The sequence below is a fragment of the Propithecus coquereli genome, unplaced genomic scaffold (assembly GCF_000956105.1).
Source record: "Propithecus coquereli isolate 6110/MARCELLA unplaced genomic scaffold, Pcoq_1.0 Scaffold386, whole genome shotgun sequence".
In the NCBI taxonomy this organism is placed as follows: domain Eukaryota; kingdom Metazoa; phylum Chordata; class Mammalia; order Primates; family Indriidae; genus Propithecus; species Propithecus coquereli.
The window spans coordinates 2380892-2402233 of NW_012149574.1; the positions used below are offsets into that span (position 1 = coordinate 2380892).

A 21342-nucleotide genomic window follows, 5' to 3' on the forward strand; every position below is an offset into this window, starting at 1 on the left:
AATGGATGGGACAGCAGAGTTATGTTGTGGAACTATTTGGTAAAATGGAACTAAATAAAGATGTAAATCCAGATTTATTTAATGTAGGATTTCTCAGAACTTTTAATATTAATATGCATTATAAACTTTTGAGATGAGGATAAGTCTGCAGTTCCCAGACTTAGTTGTCACTAAGTTCCATTTCTTTTTGGAAACCTAATTAATATTTAGCAGGGGCCCAGTTCTCTTTGGAACCAGTTTGGCTCTATCCAAAGCCCAGACCTAACTTCTACACTAATCCCATAGGCTGGACTCCATAGAATGATTCTTTTTATAAAGATGCTAGATTATTTGAGTATCTTGACTTCTTTCTCACATATTATTTTTCCATAAAGGTGGTAATAAATTGTCATTGTTATTCATGCTATATAATGACTTGAATCAACATTTCTTTTAGGCAAGCTACCAGAGACAATACAGGAATGAGATTCTGACCCAGAGCGCAGTCCAGGTGTTGGTAGGTGCAGCAGGAAGTTTTGGTGAGAAGGGAGAGTAAGTATCTTTTCAAGAGAAGGATTCTATCCTAAGCCAGTGCATTTAGGAAATTACACAAGTGAGTTTTCTTGCTTCTGTCTGGTAACTTGGGTGCATCCAGTATTATGTGTGTAAGCTGCTGCCTGCCCCGTACCCCACACTAGGCCAGATCATCTATTTTCAGTTTCCTAAACTTTCTTTATTCATTCAGTTTGTGCATTTGGACAAGCTGCTCCTTCTGATTGGAACGTTCTTCTCTTTCTTTTTTTGCTTTCCCCTGCCCCCGCCCCATCCAAAGCTAAACTGTGGTAAACAACTCTTCCTTTTAGACTATTTGAATGCCTAAATAAGGGCAAATCCTTCCTTAATCCCTCCAGGCACATCTTCCTAAATCACAGGTAGTATTTCATGCATCCTCTCTTATTGCTCAGTATACCATGTAATCTTGCAGTGATTTCTTTAGACATAGGTCTCCCCAGTAAGCAGCGAGTCCCTCCAAGTTGGTGTATTGGATGGAGAGTGCCCTTGGATCACTCTGTAGAGGAATGAAGGAGCCATGACTGGACAGAAGGAGAGTTAAACTACAATGCAGCTGCAACAACGTCCACCCAGAGCCCAGACATACCTTCTAGGTCGAGAGCCAGGGGCAAGTTCTAGTGCCAAAGACACCAAAAATCCCAGTTGAAATTGTCCCAAATTCATTTCAGAGTCTACTTGGGCCTCTCCCTCTGATCCATCATGCCATGAGCAAACTGGGCCTTTTACACACTCCTAAACCTAAGTGATGCACCAGCCTTGTGTCCACTTACACATACAAGCTTGTGGTGCATTGAAGGGTAAAGCTGGGTGTGAGAAAAGCAGCAGCCAGAAATGAGGGCGTGTTCTCACTGTATTTCAAGTACAGAAATTCAGAGTGTAAGAGTTCTCATTTTAAGGCTAGCCATGCAAATTACGATGATGTTATGTGTGTTAGGGTAGGAAAATGAAACGTGTCCTATTTAAAATGTTGTTTTCTTGATATATAATGTTCAAATATCTCCACTTATGGTACAAAAATCTCCATTTGTCCAAATCTCCATTTGATCAGGTCCTGCCAATGCTTAGGTGACCTGAGTAAAGTTGAGGGAGTTGAAAGAGAGGATTAGGCAAATTGATTGACATGAAACAACACAATGCATAGTATCAAGAAGACACATGCAGTGTACAGAGGAAGTTTTTAAGTGAATGACTAAATGACACAAGTAAATACATCATCACTATATTGTCCAGGAGAGGTTAATATGAAAACAAACAACACAGAGTAGTTCAGCCCCCTGCCTTGATTTTTCCTCCTTAAGTCCTCCATGAAGGCAGAGGCAACATATGCCTATGAAGACCCAGAGCAAATGGATACCAAAAGGAGGCCAACGGCAGACAGGGGGGTCAAAGGATTGAAAGGACTCTTTCTTAGTGGACACTATAGGCACATTTTGGAATATACTACATTTTTATTCATATATGTAAGAGACATATATTGAATGCTATGCCAATATGTGCAAAGCTATATTCCAGGCATGGTGAGGAATATTAAGATTAGCAAAATAGTCTTCCAATCCTAGAGAACTTTCTGTTGAGTGTGCTTATATTCAGTTCTTGCTTCTTTGCTGGTCTGCCTTGGAGTTGATTTTGCCATTTGCTGATCACTCCTGTAAGTAGCCCCATGTGTTGGGTGTCCTGTGGCAAGAAAGATACGTCTAAAGAGAGTAAGAGTGGAGGATTTAAACAGGACCTATGCTGCGGGCCTGTGTAATTGCCTAAGAAATAATGCTTTGAATGCATAATTTATTTTTATTGAGTGCTGTGGCAGACAGTTTTAAACATTTTACGTGTATTAACCTATTTTTGCCTCATAAAAATTTTATGAGGTAAGTACTCATTATCCTCAAGATGCAGGTGAGGAAAGTGAAGCACAGAGAGGTTAAATAATTTACCCAGAGTCATTTTGACTAATAAATTACGGAGCTAGAATTCAAAGCCAAGCTACCTCACTCTCCAGTTAAAGAGATCATACTGTTTTCCTAACTCAGGTCTAAACAGTGACTGTGTCCATGTAAAATAGGAATTCAAGAGCCTGAATTACTCAGTAATTTGGGCTGTAAAATATTGCACACTTATTGATATCATGACAAGGCTATACAATGCCCCACTTTGTGGATCGAGTGCTCTGTTATTTACTATCTCTGCAGCTCCACTTACTACACTTTACCACAAGTATTCTTTGTATGTTTTATCTCACAGTCCACTGGAGCCTTGATGGCAGAGATCAGTATTTTTTTATGGTTCATCCCCAGCATTTAGCAAGCATAGTAGATGTTTAATAAATATTTTTTAAATTATGAATCAATCAAATCTTCATTTGATTTCATTTCAAGATTTCCCACGTAATTATGACATTGTTACATTGAATCACGAAGAATTGAATGGTTTTATTCTTTTCAATTACATTAGTATCCCTGTATTAAAGAAATTGCACAAATTTTAATGTGAAAACATTATAATCAATAGGAAGGGAAAAGTCAACCTTTGAACTTAGATTTTCAATGCTCTTCCATTACGCCACATTACACAATAGATCCTCAGACCCAAGGGCAAAGACCTAGCCTCCTTCCGATGACAATATAAGTATCTCATCAACAAGGATGAATACCTTGTTAAAAAAAACAAGGGAATTGGTTAAATAAGACCAAATCATATATACTGATCTGAACTATCTCAATAAAAAAGCCAGTAGAGATTTACAGACAACTTGGGACAAATGCTAACAAAATGTCTTTTGGGGCTTTTATGACCACTGACTTCTCTAAGTTCCCATTTTAATTCTCTTATAGTCATTTTAACCTTTCTAGATGCCCTGAATGTGAAATAAATGAGATGGGGATATGTATGAGATAGGCTGGATGCTTTATACATATTAGTAATTTCTCATTTAATTATCCCAGACTGACATAGGTATTTTTACCCCATTTTGTAGATGAGCAAACAGGTTAATGAGGTAATTTCTTCATTGCCACACCAGACAATGAGGGATCCAACATGAAAACCCAGATATATATGAATACCAATATTTGAATCATTGTTTGCTTTCTCTGCTTGAACCTTGAACTTTTTACTGTTTTAAATCACGTATCTCCAAATTTTAATACTCTCTATTTAATGAATGAGTGCTACATCCTAACTTGATGTTTGTATATCTACTCTTGTCTACAACTTCATGACTTGGAACTGTTCCCATGAAAGTATCTTATATCCAGTCATCATTGCACAAAATAGTCTTCCTGATTTCTGGCAATACTGCATTAAACTTACTTCAAAATGTTTAAAGCATGTTTAAAGTTTTCTCTTTTTTTTTTAGATGTATAAGTATTGAGACATTAAAGAAATATTCTGAAAGCAAAAAATTCCTTACCATTATTAGAAAAATACTGCTCAATTCGGTATATAATACTAAAAATGAAAATGGGGTCCCATCAGGGTAAGTAATTTTGAACCTTATGAGAAATTCAATTATATTCATTTGAAATTCCCTTTTTATTTTTTTAAATGATATCCTATATACTTTGTAAAATATTTTGAAGTAGTTTACAACTAAATTACTTATATACATACAAAAAGTTACTTAAAGAAGAATGTATTAATATAAGGTTTATCAACCTTGTAGCCTGTATCAATACTTTAATCCTTTTACAACTGAATAATTTTACATTGTACGGATATACCACATTTTGTGTACCCCTTTATCAGTTGATGGGCATTTGGGTTGTTTCCATCTTTTGGCTATTCTGAATAGTGCTGCCATGCACATTCACGTGCAAGTAATTGTTTGAATACCTGCTTCTCATTCTTTTGGGTATACTCGTAGGCATAAAATTGCTGGGTCATACGGTAATTCTGCATTTAATTTCCTGAAGAACCACCAAATTGTTTTCTACTGCTGCTGGAAAATTTTGATAAAAGAAAGTATGAGTCCTTCAACTTTATTTTTCTTTTTCAAGATTGTTCTAGCTATCTGAATTCCCTTGCAATTTCACATAAATTTTAAGATTACCTTGTCTATTTCTGCAAAAAATATCATTGAGATTTCCATAGGAATTGCACTGAATCTGTAGATTGTTTCAGGTAGTATTATCAGCTTAGCAATATTAAGCCTTCCAATCCATGAACATGGAATCTTTCCATTATTTAAACCTTTTATTTCTTTCAGTAATGTTTTATAGTTTTCACAATTTAAATCTTAGGTTAAATTTAATCCCAAGTATTTTGTTCTTTTTATGTTATTTTAAATAGAATTGTTTTTATAATTTCATTTTCAGACCATTCATTCCTAGTGTGTAGAAATATAACTGATGTTTATATATCAAGCTTATATCCTAAAACTTTGCTGATTTTGTATATTAATTCTAGATTATTTTTTTTGTGGATTCTTTAGGGTTTTCTGTATATAGGATCATGTCATCTACAAATAGAAATACTTCATTTCTTCCTTTGCAATTTGGATGCCTCTTATTTCTTTTGTTAGATTCAGGGGGAAGAAATGTAGAGCTCACTTCTCAATAGGAATAGCAAAGAATTTGTGTGTATATTTAATCCACCACACTCAAATATCCAAAGGATATTTTTGTATTATAATTCTTTAAAATCCTTCAATGCTGACTGAAGCTACAACTTTTCTGAGTAATTATTTCTGTTGATGTAAGAAAGGGAGATTTGAAAAACTATTACTGACAACCCATGTATCCTTTAGGCTGTCTTTTAAATATCATTATCCCAAAGTAAGTAGAAGTAGAGATTCTGAATTCAGATGACTTGGTTTAGAATCACAGGCTCCATCATTTATTAGCTGAGTGATCTTTGTAGGCTTCTGTTTCCTTATTTGAAAAATTGGTACAGTAACATTTACATCATATTCTGGAAACTAACTGATATATGTAAAGCATACGTCAAAGTAACTGACACATAGTCGGTACTAAAATATGCTAATTAGATTCCTCCTTTCCCTACTTCATGGGATTATTGTAAAGATTACATAAACAGTATAGAAGCATTTAATTCAGGGACTAGCAGTGGATAAGCACTTACCAGATGTTAGCATTTATTATTAAGTGCTGAATAGTATTCCATTCAAGATTAAGTACCCTAGCCAGTAGATGAAGTCCTTGTCAAAGATCAGTGGACGCACAAAGAAACAAACATGAATGAGAATCAGTAGGAATAACAACAGGTCTATATCTCTAAGACTTCAGTTATTAGAATTATTCAGTATGAACTGTAAGTATTACTGAAATGTTGAAGTTAATAAATGATGGAATCACAAACATGGCAAGTTCAACCACCAAAAGAAACTGAATAGAAAAATGGAAAAATATATATAATTATTGAAATTAAAAATTCGACTTAAATTATTCAAAATTAAATAGTAAAATCAATATAGTATATATAATTTTGGGGGAAGCAGCTAGAGCTATGCAAATGAAAATAAATGCATAGCATTGACAGGGCTTTTGTATCAAGGTCAAAGCTCTGATAGAAAAAGATTGGGGCCATGAGACCTGAAATGGAAACACTAGGGTAGACAGACCTGAGGGTCTTGAACTCCCAGATTCTCATGAACACTCTGGTCTGGCAAAGACAACCTCCTCCCCACTGCCAGAGGAGAGTAGCCTCCTATCACCATCAGATGCCACAGAGACATCACAAAATGATACTTGTCCTTTTTTTTAAGATTAGTCTTCATCACCTTTTATTGTTTCTAGGGAATTACCCAGTCAGGTCTCAACACAGCTGGAGAGGGAAATACAGTGCCTGCTTCAGGAGCCTATAGATTATCTACTGCAGGAATTACAGGACCTGACTGTAAATACTGGTAGAACGCATGAGGGAATGAATCTTGAGGGTATTGCGTAGGAAAGTTGCAACATAAGGCCAGATTGGGAAGAATTTATTGGCATGAATAGTCTTACCCATGATGACTCAGGTCTTGGCACTGTCAAAAACACTTGGCATGGGTACTATTACACTCCTGGGATGGTTCTTTGAAACTTGACCAGGCCAACAACCTACAGTAAATGAAGTTCAGGTAACAAAAATGGGAATGTTTGGTTGGATTTGTTATGTGAGAATGAAGAACCAGCCATGTGACCTTGTTCTCTGGGAAGACTAAGAGGACATTTCCATTCACCAAGGCAACAGTGAAGCTCCCTGAGAAATTCAGTGAGGGGGGGACAGTGAATTTCTGGTCAATTTTGTGGTAGCCTTTCCTACTGGCAACCGTGGCCTCCAGAGGGGGACAGTGAGGTTGCCAGTAGGAGAGGCTACCATGAAATTGATCTCTCTAGTTATCAAAAGGATAAATAGGATTTTGAAATGACAGAAGACAAATGGCAGTACTTAAATGTCATATGCAAGAAGGGCATACTTTACTTTGTGGACAGAGAACCTGGAGTAGCATTCAGTGTGCTTTGACCTACGGGGTGCCTTGATCTGAGGATGGCTAATAAATAATATATATCAAAGAGCGGTATAGATGAACGGTTAACTAGAGTGTTATTTTTCCAAAGAGAGAGCTCATGACAAAAGGGATGAGAGCAGCTACTGCAAAGGAAAATCATTATCTCTTGCCCTTCTCTGTATATCTAGGTCAGTTGTCAGAACCAGAGTCCTTGAGAAAGAATGGGTAACAACACCACAAAGACATAGTACAAATGATCCCTCAATCTTTTCTCAAATGGACCTTTACTCATTTTATCACTGCTGTGCATTGGGGGAAAGAGAACACCCAGACTTTTTGATGGCTTTTGGATATGGCATTTAAGAGGTCAATATTGATACCAAAGGCCTGAAATGCTATCATGGTCCTCTAATTAGACTGGTGCTTTTAGGCTAGATACATGGAGTTTCCGGCCCAGTTTGTCTCAGAGTCCAGAAGGCCCACTGTGTGGTTATTTCTCTGAGTCACTGAGGGTATAAGGGGGATTAATATACTTAGTATCTAACTGAACACTCACATTGATTTGCTGACCTATAGAATAAAAACTATTATGGCAGAACCAGCCAAGTAGCCAAGTGGAACCTATGACCAAAATAGTAAGAAGCAATACAGCATCTCTCGAGGAATTAAGAAATTAACACAAACACTAAAGATTTAAAGGAATTATGAATAGTGCCCATCACATCCCCTTCAATTCACCTCTCTGGCATAAACAAGACAGGTGATGCTCAACCATAAACTTAAGCAAAAGTAACCACAAGTGCAGTGCTGTGCCAGATATGGTTTTGCTGCTGGAAGAAATCAAGAAAAGCAGTCTGGAGAAAGGACTGAAGAAGGGCAGAGGTGGTGTTACCACGAAGCTAACAAGGCTCACCCTCCACAGCTTCTGTCTCACACAGGTGCTGCTAGGCTTGGAGGGCCCTAGCAATGTGATCACATGATCATACATTTCTGCGTTCATCATGTCATCATCTTTTTCTCAAATAGGATCCCAAAGTATAAAAGCTTTTGGCCCATAGCACCAATCTACCCCTGAGAATGGTAGAAAATTATCTCATACTCAATCTTAATCAGTAATTGATTGATAATATCATTTTGAGTTTTAACAATAATAATGCATTATTATACTACTTGAATAATTAAAAAATAGAATTGAAAATACAAAAAGTAAATCCTTTCATCTATATTTCACTCTCTAGCATACTTAATATGAAAATATTTTTCAAAGTATATACATTAATTTAAATTTTTTGATAAAATTTGGATCCGTATGTTCCTATACCACGTGTCCTAGGTTTTGTTCCCAATTTTATGTCTTGAAAAGGGAAGATACTCATGATACATTGTTAAAAGGAAAAAAAGAAATAGGTTACAGAAAAATATGTATAATTTAACTTATTTTATGTGTATGGATAATGGTTTTATAAACAAAAAATTTATAACAATATTCAAACTATGAATAGTAGTCATCTCTAAGAATTGGAATTATTGGAAGGTGAGAGGGATTGTCTTTATTTTTAAAAATTTCTAGTTTGAATTATTCCTGTCTTCCACCAAAAGTATGTCTGTTAAAAGTAATAGAAAAAGTAAATGAGAGCAAAAGAAGGATAAAAAGAAAGAGGGGCAGCTAGACTTAAGCCATTTAGCAGAGGAGGAAATTAAAAGGACAGTATTTGAAGCAGAAGGCCACAAAGTGTTAGCTGGTGGTGGCTGCTTCCAGAATTAAGGAGGGTTCTGTGACTATTACTAATTAGAACAGAACTGAGTACATATGGAGATCTTCAGATAAAACTCTTTTTGTTTTACAGGCATTTCCTTTTTCGTGTATGTCACAAAATAGTATTTACTGCTGAATTTGAGTATGTTGGATACCTTGTGATACTACTGAATATATTTCCCATTATAATCTTTTGGATACCTGATTTAGGTCAAATCTATGACCAAGAATTAAGATGTGCTAACTACATTTTTCTTACATTTTATATTCTAGAGGGCCTACTTAAGGTAATCTAAAATTTACTTGTGTATGAATGTGTTATATGTCTAATAGGAAAATTTCCTAACCTCATTTTTCAACACTAGCTACAGAGGGTTTTCTAAACGAGTGTAAGAAATTTTCCCTTCTCAAAGCAAACTTTAATTTTTGAAGGTGATTTTCAGGATGAGTCAATAGAAAATATGCATACTTTAAGCACTGATTTTGTATTTGCAAAAATAAATTTCAAAATGGTGTGTATCCAAGGGAAACAGTGAGTTTAAAAGGCATTGGCATGGTCTTAAACTTAGCAGGGTGGTGAGTACATGAATGTTCATTTTATGATTTTTATACCAGATAAATAAACAGATGGATGGGTAGCTTGATATTCTTTTATACTTGAAAAATTTCACAATTTTATTTTTGAAATATAAAGGCAGCTGTTAAATGATGGGAATGTATACCTACAAATTGACGGTAGTGTTGCATTGTATGGATTAACAAGTGGTAATATAAAATATTTTTAGCAAGAAAATTTAAATAGAGGAATTATGTCTGATATTTGGACAAAAATATGAATCTCAGATCTTTAGTGGGAAATTTAAATGCTACTGCAGAGCCATGATATTGGAAAAAAATGAATTCAAATCCAATCACATTGTATGTAATAAATTCTAAGCTAGTTGAAAAGACCATAGAAGGTTTCATAGAATTAAGAGAAAATAAAGCAATTAAGATCAAGGTTAGTGACAGCATGTGGGTGCGAGTGAGAGTCCCCTAAAATCATTTAACATGCACTATAGTGGGAAGAGCACTGAGCTGGGATTCAGTAGACTTTGGCTCTGGTTTTGGTTATCTCTGACAAGCTGTAAGCTGTTGACTAAGTTACTGAACTTTTCCCAACCTCAATTTTCTGGGCTGGGTTGGCCTAAATGACAGATTGAGATCCTTCTAGATCTAATAGGAGATCCCTCTAATATTCTTTGTACTTTGCCAAGGTTGGGCTGCTGCCATAGCTACAGTGGGCTTCATCTAATCAGGCCCACTTAAGACACCAGTACTGTACTACAGACATAGCACTGCACTTTATAGCTGAGAAGATACTTCCAAGTCACAACCCTGTTCTTGTCTCTACCTCCGACTTAACTCAAGGTTTATTCTCACTGCCCAATTTGCAACTTCACATTTACTTATCATTTGCTTTACCCTCTTTTCTGTTTAGTTCAGTTCTGCCATTTTTACCTTGTCTTTTAAAATCTCCATTATGTTAATAACAATAATAATAATTTTTTGCCTACAAGGCACCATTTATTTTCCTTATAACATTTCAAATCCTTAAATTAACCTTGCTATCATGCTTGCATTTTACAGATCAGGAACTGAGTCTCTTGTCTAAAATCACATAGCTAATGAATATCAGAGTTGGGATATGATCCCTCGAGGTTCGTGTTCTTTCTAACACACAGTGCTGCCCCTTCCCTGTATTTTCAAACTTTTCCCAAAACACTCTTCACTCTGTTAGACAAATGGGTCTTTCGAAACTTTATGAGGGGAATGTTGATCACTCTTCTGCAGCTGAGATCCAGAATGTGGCATTACCTGAGCTTCCAACCACTCTTTGACAATCTTGCACTCAACAAACCCTCCTCCTTTGAGTCCTACATTGTCCTTTTACACTGGACTTTCCCTTTCTTGTGGCCGTATTCCTGTAACCTCCAGATAATTCCATACATTTATGAATTGTTGGTATCTAGATAAAGTCTTACTCTTTAAACCAGTTCTTTCAAGTTCCTAAGAGAATAATCCAACCAATACTCTGCTTCAATAAGAAGAAAATGAAACATCTAGAAAGGCTAAATGATGACTTGAGCAGGACCTCACAAGACCAGGATCTTAGCCTTTGCTTCCCAGATTCAGACATTGAATTCCCTCAGCATGGCCAAATGCCAGCAGTCTCAAGAGAAATAACTCTCTATCACTAAATATACAGGAGTCTGTTTATAAACAAGCATAGCAATTTCTTAATTTATAATGGATCACACATTATCCCATGGACATGAATGTGTCTGTCTCCTACACTTTCTTAGAATCAGAGTGAAGTGAGGGTAAAGGAATCAGGCTGGTAGGATACTACACATTAATCAAAATTACAAATCAGTATCTTTAGTATAATAAAGAAATACACAGTGCTATGGGAATAAACAGAGTTTCTTACACAGAACAGTAGGGTCACAGAAGGAAGGTTTTCAAGAGAGGGAGATACTTGAGCTGAATTTTGAATAATGTATAGGAATCAAAGATGAAAATGAGTATGTGAGTGTTTTCTCTAAGAGAAAACTTAGAGGCCACACTGTGGCATACTGGTATGTAAGGAACATCATTTCCAATACTGGAGCTCAGGGATGGCTTGGTCAGGGTGAAGATTGAAGAGATGTTAAATTAGTGTGGATGATATGGAAAATGAGACAAGAGACATAGATGTAAATTAAATAATGAAGGGTTTTATGGACCATGCTGTATCATCCACTTTCCTGGCATCGACTATCATTCATAATCTAATGACTCCCAAATTCATATCTGCAGCTCAAATTTTATCCAGAGCCTCAGATCATGTAGATAACTGCTAACCGGATCCCTCTGACAAAATACTGTGCAAATATCTCAAGCAGCATATTCAAAAGAAATGTATCTTCTCTAAACCTACTCTTCCTTTAGAATTCCACTGAAAACCCAATTTCCCAAGCTTGAATTTACAATCATCTTTGAAACCTTCCATTCTCTTAGCTATAGCAGAGTTTCAATAAACATTTTTTTAAATAAAGGACTGACTGAATGAACTAAAATAAAATAATAGGTATTTTGAATATCTTCTCCCTTAGAATAAATGCTTTAATATTTTAGCCATTTCATTCCAAATTAACGTTATCATTTACTAGTATGAGTATATATTTTAATTTAACATGTCTAAATTCAAATCATTATATTTAGGAAGGAAGATGTTATGATATTAAACCACCATAGCAGGTCACAATTCTGAAATATTTAAAAATTACTTGTTCCAGTATTATAAATTTAGCAGATCAATTGTTAGATAATAGTTAAGTGAGGCAAAACATGTGGATACAGTTACAGGATCTAAAATTTTCAGATATATTTTCACTTTAACTTATAAAAATGAGTTCCTTCCATAATATTCATATTATACTAGAAATTTCATATTTAACTAGAAACATCAACTGTCTTCAGATGGCCTTGAGCAGGCCCTGGATAAAATTGTCAGAAACACTTTTTCCGGTATGGATTTGATGCAATGAAATTCTCATTTCCAGAATCCAGATGAAATTATAATACTAATGCCTTCAAATTAATGTAGCCAACACAAGGAAAGGGAACTATGTATTCTAATCCGGTCTTATGCCTAGTAGTAGGAAATTTGTAAACGTTTCAATTTCCTATTTCCTTTTGAGTTGCTCCTAAAAAGTCACCTTTTTTAAGGATTCTAAAAAAAATGTTGTCAGAATCAACAAATACTCTAGTTGTCCTCACTGGCTATCTAGATGTGTAAAGGAGAAAATTTTAAAAACTAAGTTTACTTTAATAAAAATGACAGAAGCAATTTCTCCACTTATAACTATCTTATTTAAAAGACTGCCATTACTTGACCTGTTTAAAAGCATTCTGATAAGCTATTTCCACTCTGGTGTAGGAACATATGGGTTATGGAGTGAAACATACATAAATAGCTTCTGAAATGTATTTATTTGAATGTGCATGTGTTGATGAAGCCTTATGGTAGCTCTACAAACAAATATATTTACTGAGATAAAGAAAAAGATTAGTATAATTACCAAGGTAATTCTGACAAAATATTTACTTTTACTGAAGTTTTTGAGAAATTAAAAGTGACTTTTATTCTGCATTGTCCCGAGATGAAGTTACAGAAGTGAATTTAGTGAAGAAAGCATAACCTTTTAATAAATACATCTTTAAATCTTGAGCTACTTTAATAAAAACCTCGCCCACATGCATCACAACCAAACATAATCTAATTTTTTTCTTCGTTATTCAGAATCACCATTTTGTTTTTTTTTTTTTGTTTTTTTTTTTTTTTTGAGACAGAGTCTCACTCTGTCGCCTGGGCTAGAGTGCCGTGGCGTCAGCCTAGCTCACAGCAACCTCACACTCCTGGGCCCGAGAAATCCTTCTGCCTCAGCCTCCCGAGTAGCTGGGACTACGGTCATGTGCCACCATGCCCGGCTAATTTTTTTTTTCTATATATTTTTAGTTGTCCGATTAATTTCTTTCTATTTTTAGTAGAGACGGGGTCTCGCTCTTGCTCAGGCTGGTCTCGAACTCCTGAGCTCAAAGAATCCGCCTGCCTCGGCCTCCCAGAGTGCTAGGATTACAGGCGTGAGCCACCACGCCCGGCCCAGAACCACCATTTTGGACATCAATCATATAATACTAAAAAATGGAATATAACACTCATGATTATTGTGGTATTCAGGGGTATTTGTTTTAAATTAAAAACACCTGGCACACTACGTTTTTGTTTGAATTTTCTGCCTTTCCATTGCTGCTACCTTTTACCAGTGTCATTATATAAATCTGTTTCTCTTCATTTATAACTGTGCTTTATACCCAATCCGAAATCGGTAGTCCTATGAGTGTTCCTTGACTACAAGATAGAATTGATGAACTTGTTTTGTTTGTTTGATTTGGGTTTCCTGGTGGTATTTCACACATGTAGAATCTTAAGATAGGTGAGAGAAAAAGCTGACTGGTGATTTTTAAGTTATTGTGGGAAATGGTGTAATAAAAGAAAAAACAAATACGATAATGTAATTTCTTTTTAAATCAACAGATGACAGCAATAAGGAAGGATTTTTTCTTACATACCTGGAACTTATTTGAATTACTAATTACATTAATTGTCATCATAGATATAATACTTGTTGAGATAAATGCCATTAATAAGAGTGTTGATTTGATTCAAACATTGGTCTTTATAAAAGTTGTTCAACTTCTTCGTTTACTACGCATTTTGAAGGTAAAGAACAAGTAAATCATGCAAATTCAAATTCCCACTGATTTTTATGAAATACGGACTAAAATCAGTTTTCTAGTTTTATGACTACCACTTTCTGTTGGGCTAATGTTTATATTTTAAATTCTACCTCCCTTTGATAAGTTTTATAGCATTTTATGTTACAAATACCCAAATTATATTAGAAATTCATTTAGCACATGAAAGTATAGAAACACTCATCACAGTTTTTTCTTTGAATAGAGAGCACATGAGAAATTCCACATTAATATAAATACAAGTTAACCCCAAAGTAATATTTATTTCTATAGATACCTAGGTAACAAAAGATGGAAATCAACAAAACAAACAACTATGCAAATCATTCATAGCGACAAAGCAAATAGCACAAATTCATGCAAATTGAGAAAAAAATACACATTTCACGTTATATAAGTTCACAGTATTATATAATCATGGTATCAAAAACGACCTTTGATTGTCTAATATATGTTTCTATAACAAGTATGATGAATATTTTCTGTATGATTATTTCAATGGCATAAAACTCATTCCATCACAAGACATATAAGTATATATGTGAATACAGAATATTCTCTCTCTCTTTCTCTCTCTCTCTTTTCCCCCTTTCCTCCCCCTCTCCTGTCTTCTGTCTTTTTCTCTATTCATACACAAAGAAGACACACAGGTATATAAGCACTGTGGTAGATACAAAGCTAAATAAGACAGTTCATCTAGAGATAAAGCTAACAGAATCTATACATTTAGATCTTTCTTACATACATTTAAACATAATTTTGCTACTGAGAGGTATAAAGCAATTAGGTCTAAAAGCATACAAACATTAGCTCCTTTATTTTTTAGTATTCTAGGGAACTGTAAGTAATGGTAGGGTGCAATTTGACCTGAGGAAGGCACATCTAGTATAGTCCAAACACTGATTAAGTCTTCCTGAAAGGAAGATATCAAGAGTCTACTAATTAGTTTAGATGAAGAAACTGATAAACGACCTAAAAAAAGTTTGTTTGTCTGTATAATCAGGAAACTCTGAACCCTTATCTTATGTCAAATGGTAAGCCCTTGAAATATGAAGACAAATTCAATATAGTCTCTGCCCTTAGGCAGCTTATTGTAGAAGAGAAATGACAAGTAATCCAGATATTCCAATGTTATATGGTAGTATAAGTGCAAAACAGGAATATGCACAGAATGCTGGTGGGATAGAAAAGACTTCCTTTATTAGGTGATACTTGAGCTGAACCTTGAAAGCTGAGTATAATCTCTTTGGGGATTAATGGCACGTGGTTGGAGGGTAGAGTGTGAAGGTTGTGAAGCATGGATAGGAAACAAGGGGAACAGCAAACCGCTGAAGCTAGGGGACTGCACAGTGGTAACAGATAAGCCAGAGATTTCAATACTCAACAGAGAAACAAGGAGAGGGAGAAGTTTGTTTTGGGTTCTAACAGGCAGTATGGTTGTGATGGAACCACCTAATAGAAGTTTAGTAGATGATTTAGCATGTAAAGGTGACAGTACTTTATATAGACATTTTGTGACCTAAGCCCAAAAGATTAATCACATTTTTCCAAGAATTTAAATTAGTTGAAAATAGCATCAAATCCTCTACGAGGAAAATAAAGAATAAAGTCATAAACTTCAGACAGGTGTCCAGTATTATCAGTCATAGGGGAAATAGCTGTAGTCATGAACTTATAAAGATACCATGAATAAAATAACTAAGAACCTTGACAGGTTACTGTATTTACCTTTGAGGGCAGTTACTTTCTTATTATCTATTTTGGTTAAGCTAATTAACATATAATTAAATAGAATTTGTACATTTTATATTAAATAGTAGTCCTGTTTTTTCCAGCTCATAACACCAAAGTTGCTACAAATAATAGATAAAAGGATGAGTCATCATCTGTCCTTTAGGTATGCTATACTAAAAGGATATGTCCAAGGTGAATCAGATGTACTGACTATAATTGATCAGATTGCAAACTCTAACCAGGTTAAACAGGTAAGGAAAACCTTAAGTACTAAGAAGAGTTCAATCTCCCTACCCCTCAATTGCCCTCACCCATCACGTTCTCTGTTTATGTAGATGTGGTTTTTGACTCCTAGTTTACTAATTAATTTCTGTAAGTACTTAAACTAGTCTACATTTAAATTACTTCAAATGCCTCCTCACCAAAATGTCTGTGCCACATTAGCAATTGCAAGGCTCTTGGAAGGCACCTTTCTGTCTTTGTGGAGGCTATCATGAAACCGATGCGCAATGCTCCACTTCCTCCAGACGCTAGCTCCAGGATCAGTCAGGCGACAGATGCACTAAATAGGAAATATTGGAAGGTGAGAAGTGATGGCAGTGTTGAGCAAACAGAGCTTCCTCATAATGCCGGAAAGCTCCTTCTATCTCACCCTATCCTTGTTTTCCCCACAGTAAACAGTAATAGAAAAACAAGTGATCTGGTGAATAGAAAGAAGTAAAGAAAACAATAATTCATCCAGAGGGAATCCTGGTCTGATTCCATCATTATGCAGATGAGAAAAATGAGACCAAGAGAGGTTAAATGATTCTCTCCAAAATCACATAGCTAGTAAGCAGAAAAGACAGTTCTAGGGCCTAAATTCTAGATTTTATTTTTATTTTTTCTATATTGAGACAGAGTAATACTGATATGTGCCCACAAGCCAGCCTCATGTCCCAAATTTTGAGGCTCTCATAAAGCTGAAAGTACCTACGATGCGTGTGTTTTTGAGAATCAATTGTGTCCTACAGTAAAAATATATGATTCACATTCAGGCTTCTCAAAATCTTCCTAGGTAATGCTACTTCTTATCTTCCTCACCAGTCTTGCTGAAGCCAAGAGTGCTGCAGCACAAAATTCAATTCTAATCCCTGAAAAGCTCTCCATTTCTTTAAAGTTATTAATTTAGGTTAAAAATCTATCAGTTGCAAATGACATCTTATAAAAATCTGTTTTTCCAATTGGGATAATATTTCTTTTGGTCCTTAGATGTTATTAAAGCGGGTAACAAAGAATATGGAACATGCTATGAAGGAGCTAGGTAAGTAGCTCTCATCCTAAATATTCGGCATGACCATCTCTTATGATCACTACTTCAGAAAGGCATTGGTTTTTATAACTAGAGCTAATCTTTAGAGGAAACCCACTCACTAATAATAATGAAATGCATAACTTCAACAATCAATGTGATCTTATTTTCATTAGATGGGAATAGTAGAGTATTACCTCTCCACACTTGTTCTCTCTGCCTTTTACAACAATGAAGTCCTTTTAATTTCTGTTTAGACAAATTAGCATGTCATGATTATGCATGTCATTATAGCTTTTATGAACTCTTTCTTCCAAACCAGAAATACATATATCTTCTTAGGTGACATTAAGAAAGAAGTTACTTTTTTCCTTCACTTGCCACAGAGCTGCCATTTAAAGATTTAGGTCTTGGCAATGAGTTGAAATCAAAATAGAGTCTCATAGATCTTTTAGGTCTACTGTGAGGCCCAAGGCCCAAACACGCCAACAGCCTATTCTCTGAGTCATGCCAGCTCATGCTCCCCTCGGTGCAAGACACATTCTGCAAGTGGAACAGACACACCCCCACAGTATAATGTTCACGTGTGAGGAGGAGAAAGGGGTTTTATACCAGATGGTGGGCTGCAAAAGGACACAGCAAGCATGGAAATGAGGTCAGGCATGAAAGATCTTCTATGGCAGATAGTTACCAAGCCAGATAAGAGGTCATGATCAGGGAGATGCCCGAATGTGAAATCTAAGTGGATGAAATTGTCATAGGCATCAGGCACAACAGATGAGACAGGCTTCTCATAGATGTATGAGTCATCTAGACACACTGGCAGGGTGAGTGGACAATGACCCAGGATGAGTGAGAGAACTTAATCATAAGCCATATGTAAGCACACAGTTTATAGCTAAAAATCCTAATTCAAACAGAATTTGAAAGCGGGTCATGCTTTCAGAATTAAAGGCCCGAGCAGCTTCCCAGTGTCCAGTGCAGGTGGACCAGTATGACTGTTAATCCTAGGACTGGGGCTGTCTATCCTTCTCCATGGTCTTAGACACAATTATGAGTGCTGCCAAGATAATGGCAGGCAGCACTCTGGTGCTGCTAGGGAATAATGACTGATTGCAATTGCCTCTTCAGGAAAAGACACATTTCCCTATGTTGAGGGTGACACTCCATGAGTTTAGAACAGAAATATTAGCTCATTGTCTACATGAAACATTTAAAACATTGTTCTTATTGCACCTAAAAATATTTTATTATTTTCAGGCTACTTAGAGTGTGATCACCCAGAAATTGCTATCACTATGAAAACAAAAGAGGAGGTTAATGTCATGCTCAATATGGCTAAAGAAATTATTAAGGCTTTCAGGTTAAAAGGAATTATTCATAAAGTTGAAGGTACTGAAATTGAAAAGGTAAGGTAGAATATTTTCAGAGCAAATATATTTATCTGATATACAGTCATTCATGATCTTCAAGCCTACTTTTGACTCTTTCTATTTTGGCCATTCCTGAGATATGAAAATCTCACTTAAAACAGTTACCTAAAGACAAGCACCCATCATAGACAGTTTCCTTCTTGCAGTCCCAAGGGTCAACTTCTCTTTCCATTTTTGCTACAGTGAGGGTCCACCCCTTCCTCTGCTTTGCTCCCAAACTAAGAATTTGATGAATCTATTCTTTATCCTGCTTACAGTGGGAATTACACTATGTTCATGGGAATTATCTGTGACACTGAAATAATGTTTTCTATATAAACCATAAGTTGTGAGAATGTGCAATTATAAGGTTAGGATTGACTACATTTCCTTTTTCTAAGTTACATAAATGGTACCATGACATATAAAAAGATAGAAATGGTCCTAACCTATTCTGGAAGTATTAATACCAACTTGACACCAAAGTTGGAAATAGTATTAAAAAATAAAACTGTTATACTTTTGAATACATATATAAAACTTCTGAGCATAATAGTAGTGAACTGAATCTGGTAGTATATTAAATGTATAATATACTTCGCACAAGTAGGCTTTATCTCCCCAAATAGCTAGGTGACTCATATTCAGAGATGAAAAAAACCACTTAATAAAATTCAACGCTCATTCAGAATGTTCAAAACAATCTTGGAAAGCTAATAAGAGAAGAAATGTCCTTACCTTGATAAAGAGTATGTATTAAAAGTGAGCAGTAAACATTGTCTTAAACAGCAAAACATTAAATAGCATTCCTGTTAAAGTCAGAAACAGAATGATGGCCAGGCCCAGTATTGAATGCTGTGCTGGAGGTCTTAGTCAGTCAAGGAAAAACGAAAGGAAATTCAAAGATTGAAATTTTAGAAAGAGGAGAAAACTTCTATTATTTGTTGATTATTTAATTAAACATCCTAGGGAATTAACCTAAAAGCAGTAGGACTAATAAGAGAATTTGATAAGGTATCAAGAAATAAAATCAATATACAAAATTTTCCCTAATTAAAAAAATGTAGAAAAATGTTCTATTCATAATCACAGTTAAAAACTCTAAATTCTTAAGTATGAACCTAACATGAGATAGGTAACACCCATGTGGCAAACACTGAAAAACTCTACCTAATACGTGTTTGCAGGAGTTGACAAACATTTTCTATAAAAGGTAACAAGATAAATATTTTATATTATGTGGGCCAAATGGTCCCTGATACAACTACTAAATTCTGTAATTGTAGCACCAAAACAACTATAGACAACATACAAATAAATAGACATGGCTGTGTTCCAAAAAAAAATTGTTTACAAAAGCAGGCACCAACCAGGTGTTGGCCCCACAAGTAATAGTTGCAACCCATGCCATAGAGAATCAACATTTTAAGACATGAATCATACATAAAATAATCAGTTAATTTAATACACCTTAATCAAAATTCACACTGTTTTTAGGGAAGCTTAAAAAGTAGATTTTACTTGTACAACTTATTGCTCAGAAATTATTTAAAAAAAACAAAAAAAGTGATGGTCAAGAGGATTCTGGGAAAATGGCAGGGTAGGAAGTTTCAGAAATCTGTTTCTTCACCTAGACAACAATTGCACTAGTAGAATCTGTCCGATGTCACTGTTTTGAAACTGGAGTTTATTGAAGGTATGCAATTTCCAAATGAAGGCTCGGATGATAAATTGTGGCTAATTTCTGTCAATTTTGTCTCATAGCACAGTAGTAGCTACCTATTCCTCACCCCCTCAGCACGTGGCAGGCAGCTGTACACATTTCTGATTTACACAAAACTTGCAGGAGCCAGGTTGGGCAAAAAGGACCCTGTCCTCTAAAAATCGGGGATCTGTGCTCTGATCACTGGTTGCTGTTTCTGATCAGAGAAATAGACAAAGAAATGGCAGCCATTGCACCTCCCTGTATTGTTACAACCCCTCTCCCTCTGGCTGAAGTGACTTCCAACAGATTTAAAGGGCTGGCACCTTTTTTTACCTCTTTATTATTCTCCTTTTCCCCTCTTGGGTGCCAGACATTAAAGACTGGGACATTTAAAAACAACCACATGCACAGGGGAAATAAGAAAGTCGCTGTGTGTGCACAGAGGAAGTCACAGGCTCAGAAAAAAAACAGAAAATACCTTAAGTTTAGACCTCAGGCTGATCCACACAGCACAGAGATAGCCTACAAAATTTTTTTAAATGTAAACACTGGGGGAAATGGGGAGAATCTGATTTCCAGAATTACATTATTCAATTCAAATTCAGTTTTCAGCAATAAAATCACAAAGCATACAGAGAAATAAGAAAGTATTGCTCATTAAAAGGAAAAAAAAAAGAACAGACATTTTCCCTAAAAAAAAAAAAAAAGACCTGATCATAGATCTACTAGGCAAAAACTTTAAAACAACTGTCTTAAAGATGCTAAAAGAACTAAAGGAAGACATGGAAAAAGTCAAGTAGACAATGTGTGAACAAATGGAAATATCAATAAAGAGATAGAAAATCTAATAAAAACAGTAAAAGTAATTCTGGAGCTAAAAAGTAAAATGTAATAACTGAAATTTTAAAATTTACTAAAGGAATTCAAAGGCAGATTTGAGCAGACAAAAGAAAGAATAGTGAACTTGAAGATAGAATGATGGATATTATCATGTGTGAGGAACAGAAAGAAAAAAAGATTAAAGAAAAGTGAACAGAGCCTAAGGAATCTGTGGGACACCTCAAGTAAACCAACATACAATATGTAGGAGTCCCAGAAATAGAA

General features: G+C 35.4%; 1 protein-coding gene across 1 annotated transcript in view; it reads left to right on the forward strand.

The window, feature by feature from the left end:
- Positions 1-21342, forward strand: part of SLC9C1 (solute carrier family 9, subfamily C (Na+-transporting carboxylic acid decarboxylase), member 1) — an 88395-nt gene that overhangs the window by 60894 nt on the left and 6159 nt on the right. The window contains exons 12-18 of the mRNA XM_012652224.1: positions 437-531; positions 3905-4024; positions 8845-9040; positions 13876-14061; positions 15932-16081; positions 17082-17133; positions 18382-18530. Coding sequence (XP_012507678.1) covers positions 437-531; positions 3905-4024; positions 8845-9040; positions 13876-14061; positions 15932-16081; positions 17082-17133; positions 18382-18530 — 948 coding nt within the window. The remainder of the gene's footprint in view (positions 1-436; positions 532-3904; positions 4025-8844; positions 9041-13875; positions 14062-15931; positions 16082-17081; positions 17134-18381; positions 18531-21342) is intronic.